Genomic DNA, 11,444 nt, shown 5'->3' on the forward strand with positions numbered 1-11,444 from the left:
ATTATGTTTCTCTTCTATTCTATACAAATGAGGCACTACTTACATAATCCCAATCCGAACCATAATCCCAATCTTGTGTGGATTATTATTTGTAATACCTGCAATTCTAATAACAGTTAATCAAAAAATATTTATATTCTTATTAATAATATACTTATATATAATATACTTATATATAATATACTATATATATATATATATATATATATATATATATATATATATATATATATATATATATATATATATATATATGTATATATAATATACTACATATATTATAATATATAATACTATATAATATACTAAATGTCATTTATGAGTAAAACAAAACAAGAGATGACAATGACATATATATTTAATTTATTTATTGATTATTTATTCATCTCTATGAACAGCTTTATTCTGATCAAGGTGGAGGAGTATTTAAGAATAATTGGATAATTATAATTGGGACGAGGTGGGAATACAGACTGTATGTATTCCAGTTCATTGTGGGGCACCATGCACAAACACACACACACACACACACACACACACACACGCGCGCATTCACACACATTCACACACTCATTCACAACTAGGGTCAATGTAGCAGAGCCAATATACCTATCAGTATGTTTTTTGTCCTTTTTATAAAAACTGGAGACCCTAAGAGGGAACATGAACAGAAAACTACAGACAGAAATCTGAGCTCAAGAGAGAATTGAGAATCCTACAACACAAACATGGTAGCAAATGAAGTTTTTACAGTCATAGTTTGCTATTTATTTTACACATTAATGAAAAAAGTTAGGTGGAAATATTTTCCAAATCATATTTTATTCTGAACAAATCAATATTTGACTTTGACACAAGTGACTCTTTAACCCTGAATGAGTGAGATCCCTAGTGTGTCTCTATCAACTCCCTGTCTAAAACTTGTGAACACAACATACTTGTTCACGAACTAGGGAACTACGGCGTCGATTAAGATGCACCACTCAGTAATAGTCGGATCTCTGATGTAAACATTTAGTAACCCTAAACCAAAATCTCTCATCAGTGTTCAGCTGCATCTGTATGTCCGCCTGTGATAGCCTTTTTAAAAGAAGGGACCAAACATTAGAGATCTGTGCTGTTGAAATAATCGATGTGTTTAATGTAACGCAACAGAGCTCTGACAATCTGGACAGAAAATGGAAAAAGGAAGCAAAACTAAAGCATCTTGTTGCATTTTGTGCTCATTGTCTAGATTCTGATCAGTAGCGATGACTGTATAGTATGATACCTGTATTATGATAGAGTATCTGTGTAAAGAATAAAGTGTATAATACTACAGTAGCAATGCAAATGTTAATGAGATGAAAAACAAAAACAAATGAAAAGGTAATACATAGTTTAAGTAAAGGTAGAGTATATAAACATGATATAAAATTTCTTTTTTTCTTCCATTATTATTGAATGATGTTATACAGAGACGGTTTCTCAGGTCATGTGATATCTGAGCTTCTTCCAGAAAGGACCATTGGGTTCCACTGCTGACTTCCACTTCAGCACTCTGTCCTTTTTAATGCTGGACTGTATAGACTCTGGCAGCAATGAATAATCAGCATCGTCCTCACACTCCACCAGAAGGAGCGGGACACCGAAGTGAGTAATGTCCGACAAAAAGACTGAGAGTTGCGAGTCTTCGAGCCTGTTTTGGTCTTTACTTATTGGAATCAAAGTATCATCTTCATTATTGCCTGGAAGGATGAGCATCACCACCTGGCTCCGGCTCAGCACCTCAGTCATGCTGGCAATATTCCCTGTAGCCAAAATGACATATAAATCATTTGCGGAATAATTTGTCATGTTTTTAAACCAAAATATTACAAAATTAGATTGTTTCTGATTTACACATTATAATTACAGCATCTAATTTTCCATAAAAGCAGCTAACAGAATGGGACCGAAGAGAGAATTGTGTAACCTAAATGAGCTCTGTCGTCATTTTTTCCCCCATTTATTTCACCATAGCATGGAACAAAAACAGAAAGAAGGAAGCAAAACTGAGCTTGTCATATAAGAAGTGTAAATCACATGACATTTGGTAAGATCTAGTGTACATTTCTAGGTTTAAGTTTTGTTTTTATAAATGTACACTGTAAATATCCATTTATTTAATATGTATGGAAGGAGTTTCAGTGTCAGTGCTTTGCGCTTTCAGGATTCTTAGAAGCTTTTTATACTTATTAACAAAAAAAGTACTGTTTATCACTGCTATGACTTTATAAAGGTGATTAAATCATAAAGGAAAGAAAGTGCTATAAGTGATGATTTTAATATCCTAAGCAACAATTTTAGAAACATGAGACATATGTTCTTTTTCTCATTTTCTTCTGCTTGGTCATCTGCCAATTCCAACCCATCAGCCAACTCTTCCCTTTTTATACAGCAGATACCAGTCAGACGAGGGTGAAGGTAAAGGTGCTTATTCCGAGACAAACGTAAAAACAAAAAAAACTGCGTCAACTGCTGCTCATGTTTCTTCACGGGACGGCGTGAAAACTCAGAGCAAAACTCTTTCTCCACTCTTTCACATACATGAGCTTACAGAAATCCACAGTAAGTTAATGATGCTACTGTGATTGACAGGATAGAGAGAGAGAGAAAGGGGAAAGAGAGAGAGAGAGAATATGCAAAATTTCTTCTATTTATCTTAATTGTGCCTATACACATTCTAGAAACAGAAAGACATCTACCCCCTGTGTCTGTGTCACGACCTTGTATGAACAGTCTGAGGTTATGCTGCTGCTCTAACATGGACGGTAAGATCCTCAGAGCAAAGTCCTCTGCTGTAGAGGAACCAGGACCAGGGAAATACAACACACATGCATTGTATCGATTCCCTTCTTGAATGGCTGTGGTACAAAATAAGCAAATCGATTAAAGTGAATGTAATCAAACTGTGATTGCTCCAGAAAACATTTATCAACATGAATATACAATTTTATACCAGATCATTTAAGACATTCATCACTGTATAGGACCGCTGTGAACATGTTGGTCAATAGAAATGAAATTTACTTACTTTTGTCTTTGCCACAAAGATGACGGTAAGCTAGAATTAAGTCTATTTTAAAGAAATTCAGTAGGACGGCACTTAAAACAGCTGCTAATACGAGGAGCACGACAGTAATCAGCCATGCGTGGTTGGTATAATCATCTATAGACAGAAAGCACAAAATGATATACACGATAATGAGTCATACAGGATAATATTAGAGGAACACCATGACAGAGTTATAGTTAAATAATTACGTAATGGTAAAATATATGTATTGTTTTAAATAATAATTTATTCTCATGATAAAATCCTTACCTCGGCTGAGCCACAGCTGGCCTTGGTCTCCCCCGACGGGATTTAATATGACGCAGTGAAAAGGTATGCCGAAGAATTCAGGCAAAATTTCAGGAATGAGCAATGTTAAACGACCATATATCCAAGAATTCTCTCTCATCTCTCTGTGTACAGAAAAGCAGATACATATAAACTTACCCTGAAATATTTCCATGAATATATTTGTCAAAACTAAAACCAGTGCACAATATGCACAAATATCTTGTATACTATCAGGATAATGATCAAAATAGAAGCTTTATTTATCCAACCATCCATCCATCAATCCATACATCCATTTTATACCATTGCCTTGCGTTCTAATTGGTCAAAATGAGTAGGTGTAGAGGGGGCACGGTGGCTTAGTGGTTAGCATGTTCGCCTCACACCTCCAGGGTTGGGGGTTCGATTCCCGCCTCCGCCTTGTGTGTGTGGAGTTTGCATGTTCTCCCCGTGCCTCGGGGGTTTCCTCCGGGTACTCCGGTTTCCCCCCCGGTCCAAAGACATGCATGGTAGGTTGATTGGCATCTCTGGAAAATTGTCTGTAGTGTGTGAGTGCGTGAGTGAATGAGAGTGTGTGTGTGTGTGCCCTGTGATGGGTTGGCACTCCGTCCAGGGTGTATCCTGCCTTGATGCCCGATGACGCCTGAGATAGGCACAGGCTCCCCGTGACCCGAGAATAGTTCGGATAAGCGGTAGAAGATGAGTTAATGAATGAATGAGTAGGTGTAGATAACACAATATTTCTGGCCACAAGATTTATATGTTTCTGTAACATCAACGAAGTAGCTGATGATGTAGTGTTTTCTGTGAAAAGACGCTTATTTAGCATTTTTGGATGAATCTCACGTGTCATCATTTCTTTTTGTTGGTCATGTAGCAATCTACATTTTCTGTTTTATTAACATCAAGGTCAAGAGAGTGGAAAAAGAGAAGCTGCTGATGGAACAACTGTTCAGAGCAGAAACTAACTTGTTTTGCTGGTAAACCACAAGGTGAAATTGCTCTCTTTGTTTTATAAAAAAAATAATAATAATAGTAAATAATAACTGGTGAATTGCTATGGTGAAAGTCAGAAATCCTCATATTGGAAATGCTCATATTGGAAACCAAATCAACTTCAGGGTCATAATGCGTGACTTCACGCGTCTCAAGCTCTTACAAGAACATTATTATATGAAGTCATGTTGTCTTTGTCTGGATTTTGCTTACATGGTCAGGTTCTGCTGAAGATCGGGGTATATATCAATGTAAGAGTTATTTATTATCCAGTATACCGACGTTTCTTGCTGGGATTCCTCTCCAATACCAATGAACACATTGCACTCCAATTTGATCTCTACACCTGTAAATATGCAAAATACAGCAAATATTTATGAACATATTGTTATTTATTAAATAAATTAGATATACGTTTGTCATATGAACATTGAGTAATAACTTGCCTGGCTTGACATATAGAGTTTTGTTACGAGGTTGGATTACTCGGGGCTCCTTCACAGTCTCTGGGGAACGTGCAGAACATAGAACAAAATAAATATTTATAGTATGATGTAATATCACTATCGTATCGCAGTTTTTATGAACTTCCTGCATCTGCTTAAAAATCTGCTGTTGTGATTTCAGATTTCAGACAGGATGACATTCAATGCCGTATAACCCTGAAGCAGCGCTGCATGTAATGAATTACACGATAATGCACTGAATGATGTGGTTTGATGATGCATGACAACACATGATGATGCATGACAACACATGATGATGCATGACAACAAAAAGAAAATAATGAATGAATGAATTCTTTATTATTAATTCATTTGTTTGTTTAGATGTGCTACTCACCTTTCTTTTTCACTATGAGCTGATAGGTAAGTGATGTTGTGTAGTTTTTGTCTTCATGTCTAAATATGACCAGACAAGTGTAGTTGCCTTTGCTGCTCATGGATACGTTAAAAAGATTTAACTCACTGCCCCGTAAGCCTGTTGACTTGCAGTCCTGCGAAAAAGGCATTTTAAGGAAATCGGTGTCTCTTTCTTTTTACATATTGCATGTGTCTTCACATTCATGTTATCTGTTATCTGCTTCTGTTTTCAGGATTTCTGTTAATATGATAAAGATGTCCATGTAGGACAACAGTCTCATTCAGGCTTTCAATTTGCTGAGAGATGCAAGGTAACATATGGCACGTTTAGGCAGCTGGACTTGTATTATATGAGGAAGAGGACAATAAAATAGGGTGAGGGGTGGGACAGAAGGACGTGTGTTAGAAGGGGAATGTATTGTCCTCCCAATCACATATAATCAACACAATCTCATTCTCCTATATGCACTTGTGTATCATGTGTACAGTAGATATCATATATGTCTTACATACTTGTAAAGAAAAGCTGTAAAGCGAAGATGCCCCCAAAAATAGTGAGATGAAACCTTTCATTACAAGAGTGTATTAAATTGAGCAGTAAACAGTAAGAAATTCAACAAAGTCAATATTGTGCTTATTAAAATGCTACAGAAGTCTCGGGTATACTTGTATTACGATTTTATAGACATAACGTCGGAAAAAATAATGTCTTAGTTCATCACCTGAGATTTATATAATCTAATTTGTAATGATTTCTGTATTCTAAATTTTGAAAAGTTGATTATTGAAAACGTACGTTGAGTAAGTCAGTGTTTATTGCAGCAAGCTTGCTTTATTGTTGTTCTATTTATAATACAATGTATCTTAAAAAATAGCCTTAAAGTTATATCATATATATATATATATATATATATATATATATATATATATATATATATATATATATATATATATTCAAATATATAATATATATATATATATATATATATTCAAATATATAATAATATATATTCAAAAATAGCCTATTTTTGAAGTTAATACTTAGTATATTAACTATCAACGTGATGGGTCGCTACAGAATAATGTAAATTTGTACCTATAAACAACTTATTTAATCTTATATTCAGTCCAATTAAAATGTATCTGTATAGTGCTTTGAAATACATAAATTCAGGATAGAAACTTTGAATTGATAAATCTGTGCCTAATGAGCAAGCTAGAGGTGACGGTGATGAAGAAAAACTCTATGAGACGATATTAAGCTGAAAGCTGGAGAGGAGAGGAACCTAAAAAGAGGAACTCAGTAGGGATTGTATAGAATAATAATGAAATCGTTTGCTTTAATAACTCTGAAAATTCATTCTAGTTTTAACATGATGTCTATTTTGTTCAAGTTGGCTATCATAAAGCTATTATAGTAATTTTAGTCCTACGGCATTGCAGCAAACCTGTCCGTCTCTTGTATCTTTAGGCTGTCCATGTAGATAGACACTATCCTGTACCTTAGAACATTCATAGATAACATTCTCATACAATCGACACACTTAACACTGTAAAAAACTGTATAAAACTTTACAGCATACTATTGGAGAATAGTAAATATTTCTTATCCCACATTGTGTGTGTGTGAGATACTATTTATTCTTTTCATGCAATCAATACAACATTGTGATGTGACAGCTATGCATCTGAGGGATACTATTCCCATACGTCCAGGTGTCCAGCTTTACCACAACATTTCAGACTAGTCATAATTGTTATCATGCCTGACCTTCCACCACTGCACTTCCAATCTCTGGCCCAGAACAGGAATGCGTTCTTCAGAACAGGAAAGGCTGATATTGTTTTTCTCCTGTGTCACGTCTATGTCATAGAGACTCAGACAAGGTCCGGCTTCAACAGACAGGAACACTCGAGTTTCCGTACTGAAAGTTGAGTTGGTGCTGTTGAACACAGAACACACAATTTCCACATGCATTAATTCATTTAAAAATCATTCAGTTATCCCACAGTGTAAAGCCGAATCTGTTTCTACTAACATGTTATGCTGTTACAAATGCTATTAAGTCTGATTTAGCACTATTTATGAAATTAATTAAACTATTAATTACAATTTCAGAACAATTTAAGTTTTGGGAAAAATTGGGAAAAAATGAAAAGTTACATTCTATGATGTTTATGAGATTTCTTGAGGTTGAGGACGTAATGAATCATCAATGCAATTTATCAAGTTGAATGTTAATTAATAAATCTTTGCCATTACGATCTAAGAAAAATCTATCAATTATCGACGATGCAACTTGGCAACCGAGTTTAAATTAAAGATTAATACACTTTAATTTCTATGCTTGTTAAATTGTTTACATTCGTTCACAGCTTGTTTGGGCTGGTTGTTGGTTTTTAAAAATTCATTGCAACAACTGTTGTGTCTACTATAACATAAACAAATAATCTAAAGTTATAGTCTTAAGAAAGTAAAAGTTTTGGAAATTTCTATTTTTACTTGTACAGTAAATTCCATTTTTATAAATGGGCAAAAAAACCTGCTATTGAAAACCGTCTTGGTGTTTGTTGTTTTTTTACACTGAAAAATCAGATAAATCTAATCTTAAAATAAATCCAATCTAAGAAACATTTTAATTGTTTTATTTTAACAAACCCCCCCTGTACCGTGGGTGCCAGTAATTTCGAAACAGAGTGTACCTAGCAGTTTTGCACATAGGCAGCATGCTGACTATGCCGTCTGTATATTATTCATACACCGCAGACAATTTTTATTTGTCTACATACTCTGAGTAGTTGAAGTAGTAAATAATCCATTCCTATTTACACAAATATTTACTTTTATGTTTGTACTTCCCTTAGCAAACATTGTCTTAACAATCTTGACATGCACCATTGACGTGCTGAAATAAATTAGAATACCAAATTAACATATCAACATCTTTTCTTCTCAAAGATGATGTATTTCTAAGTAAACTAAGTCATTTGAGCAGGAAATTGTAGAAGAATTTAAAAAAAGAATTTAAAGTCCTGCATTTTGCGGTAAGTTTATAAAAAGCATGTTAAATGAACACCTACATGGTGAAATTCATATTCATAATATTGAATCGTGTCTTTTCAGTGTTCTGAATGATCAGTATTAAGTCTTGTAATGAATGACCTTACACAGTGAATTGAATACTGTACTGTCTCTTACCTTCGACATACGTAAAGGCCACCGTCAGATGAGGTAGTGTTTAAAAGCCACAATATCTGGCCTTGCATTGTAATCCGTGAGCTTGGTTCTAATGTATGGTTATCTTTAGTCCAAGTAAATGTTGAGCTTTCATTGTCCAGGTCTGATTCACAGAAGAGAATTGTAGCCTGATCTTCAACTCCGGTCGTTTCCACCTGTTTCTCTGTGAAAGAAGTTAAATGAACACGTTAACGCTGATTGTTCTAGTCTTATTCTTCTTAAGTAGTGCTGTTGTTCATGCTGTTATACAGTTAATCCATGGTTGGTGTTATATGTCCATGGTATGTGTGTGTGTGTGTGTGTGTGTAAAATAAATATAAAATATTCAGTACAGAGGTGTGGACATGCAAACCATCTAGCAGTATAACCTGAACTCTGAATAATGGCCAGAGGCAGTGAAAATGATCTCTATGCCTTCTTGTCCAATTTGCTTTGGCATTAATTTCCCTCTTGCAGCATGTGATGCTTGCCCCTATGTATAGCACACTGTTCATGGTTTGTTTGGATTTCCCTCCATGTGACCTTCGGTTTCCATTCATGTGCATTTTGTTGTGATTCCAGTCTTGTGCCATTCTGTCAATGCTGTATTACCTGGTTGTACCTTTCATCTGTTAAGCCTTTGATTTTTAATTTTGTTTTTTTCTTCTTTCAATTGTTTGAGTCTGAACTTTATTTTGCAAGTTTGGAAAATTCTTAATGAAAAATTACATTCCATAATGTTTGTGTGATTTCTTTATTGTTTATGAGGATGTAATGAACCGTCGATCAAATCAGTCCTAAAACAAGCCGAATGTTAACTATTAATCTTTAATGAATCTCCCTGATTATCTACCAAAAAGCTATCGTTTGCTTTGATGCAACATGGCAACCGAGTTAAAAACACTTTCATTTGTATGCTTGTTAATTTGTTATACGCACTATGGACTTGATGTTAGAGTGACCAGGAAGTGCAAAACAAAATAACAAATCAGAAAACACAACTACAATGGACTTGATGACAATTGTAGGATTTGCCCTAATAAACATTATGCAGTGTATATGGTAAACTGTAAAAATAAATAAATAAATAAATAAATAAATAAACGTCTTTGGGGGAAAAAAAATCCTAGAGGGATATATGATGCAGTGTGTGTAATAAATACCACTCTTACAGCCATCTTCTCCTGGAACCTTCTGGCCAATTTCTTCCAGGATCAATTGTAGTTTCAAGGAGGCCAATTTAACCCTAACCATCAAATGCAGTGAGAATTACCTGCACATTACAGGCCACAATGTCATAAAGAACCAACACATCTTACTGGGATGATTTGAAAATGAAAGCACCAGTCACCAGTCTGAGGTTCTTCACTGTGACACCTAGGACACAACTTTCTATGGTTCGACGAAAGATGGTTCAATCTTATTTGATCTTGGACACAAAATCAATGTTTAAATACAAGGTCATCTCAGAGGCATCTGGTCACAAATGCACACAAACTTTTTTTTTTCCAGAGCATGCAGGTTTCACTCTTTTTGCTTTTTGCTGAACTCATGGCAGCGCTATCAGGATGCAGCGATATTTATTCCAGTTTAGGATATGATTTGCCTTCTTTTAAGGAATCCACTGTGCTGTATAGAGGTGGTGGCACATCTCTTTATGGAAGGTACAGTATCCTAATACCTGATATGATCTTAATAATTAGACCAGCTTAATAATTCCTAGTAATGATGTTTCTTTTACTACTGATTTTACTATTATTACTTTTACTACTACTACTAATTATTATTATTATAATTATTATTATTATTATTATTATTATTCATTCATTCATTTTCTACCGCTTATCTGAACTACCCTGGGTCACGGGGAGCCTGTGCCTATCTCAGGTGTCATCGGGCATCAAAGCAGGATACACCCTGGACAGCGTGTTAAGTCACCGTGCCCCCCATTATTATTATTATTATTATTATTATTATTATTATGAACTTTCATTGTTGGAGAATCATATAATAATAATAATAATAATAATAATAATAATAATAATAATAATAATAATATTTTTTATATATTATTATTGTTTGTAGTAACAGTAGTAGATGTAGTGATCATCATCATCATCATATCAATTATAACACAACCTATAAAACATGACACATGATCACAATAGTGTTACAGACAAATGTAGACAAGTAAAATCCTCTTACCTATGCATATGGAAGCTGATACAGAAAAGATCAAATTTATAAGTACAATCAAGACACCAGCCATTTTGTTACACAGTGCGAAAGTAGCTGTAAAATAAGCTGCTGTTAAAAAATGTAGGACTGATTAGGAGTAAGCAGCTGACCAGACTGCTACTGTATCTAAATAACTGAGGTTTAGGTTTTGCACTCTTTCGGTTTCACTCGGTCACAAGTAGTTGCAGTTCAGCTCATCTAAAACCATTAACATCACTTCTTTGGTTTTAATCTCTAAAACCAGCTCCAAGAAAAAAGAAAAAGAAAGAAATGAAAGAAAGAAAGAGAAGTAGAACCTTTGGAGTTTCATGGGTCAGGCTGAAATACTCGAGTTACAACACACACACTCATACAAACTCACACACACACACACAGAAGCTTACCCAAAAAAGTAACTAGTTAAGTGTCCAATTATTTATTTGTTTCTTTATGTATTTGTTCATTACCATGACAACCTGAAGATTTGCTCACTCGGTGCATTTGCTTCAAGTACTGAACCATATCAAGTAGCGCAACTAGATTACATTGTCTTTAAGTCAAGTTAGTTCAGAGGTAGATGTGATTGAGTCAGTGTATATTTATCATGCTGCTTGCGGTGGCTCTTTAAAGCTTTAGCACCCTTAGTGTAGTCCTATAGTGCTTTCTATGTCTATAGATAAGCTGAAATGGCACCTGTACTAGATACATCTACTGTATCTGCATCATTCTGGGATTTAAAACATTCTGCTTTTAATATTAACCTGTTAACTGGACAGACAAGTCA

General features: G+C 34.6%; 1 protein-coding gene across 3 annotated transcripts; it reads right to left on the reverse strand.

Annotated features, from left to right (window-relative positions):
• Positions 1 to 803: 803 nt before the first annotated feature.
• LOC132839811 (interleukin-1 receptor type 1-like) lies at positions 804 to 10,887 on the reverse strand. Of its 3 annotated transcripts, none has more exons than XM_060860988.1 (10): positions 10,649 to 10,887; positions 8,426 to 8,627; positions 6,998 to 7,169; positions 5,207 to 5,360; positions 4,810 to 4,869; positions 4,577 to 4,709; positions 3,347 to 3,489; positions 3,056 to 3,190; positions 2,727 to 2,885; positions 804 to 1,790 (listed from the first exon to the last, which is right to left on the reverse strand). In XM_060860988.1, exons 1-10 carry the CDS (start codon positions 10,710 to 10,712, stop codon positions 1,468 to 1,470), a joined length of 1,545 nt encoding a protein of 514 aa, XP_060716971.1. In that variant the 5' UTR covers positions 10,713 to 10,887; the 3' UTR covers positions 804 to 1,467. The 3 variants fall into 3 exon arrangements, with proteins under 3 accessions (XP_060716971.1, XP_060716970.1, XP_060716972.1); XM_060860987.1 differs by lacking the exon at positions 10,649 to 10,887 and adding an exon at positions 9,607 to 9,731; XM_060860989.1 differs by lacking the exon at positions 10,649 to 10,887 and adding an exon at positions 8,797 to 8,895.
• Between the last annotated feature and the right edge of the window lie 557 nt (positions 10,888 to 11,444).

Source organism: Tachysurus vachellii, chromosome 24 (assembly GCF_030014155.1).
Source record: "Tachysurus vachellii isolate PV-2020 chromosome 24, HZAU_Pvac_v1, whole genome shotgun sequence".
Classification (NCBI taxonomy): Eukaryota; Metazoa; Chordata; class Actinopteri; order Siluriformes; family Bagridae; genus Tachysurus; species Tachysurus vachellii.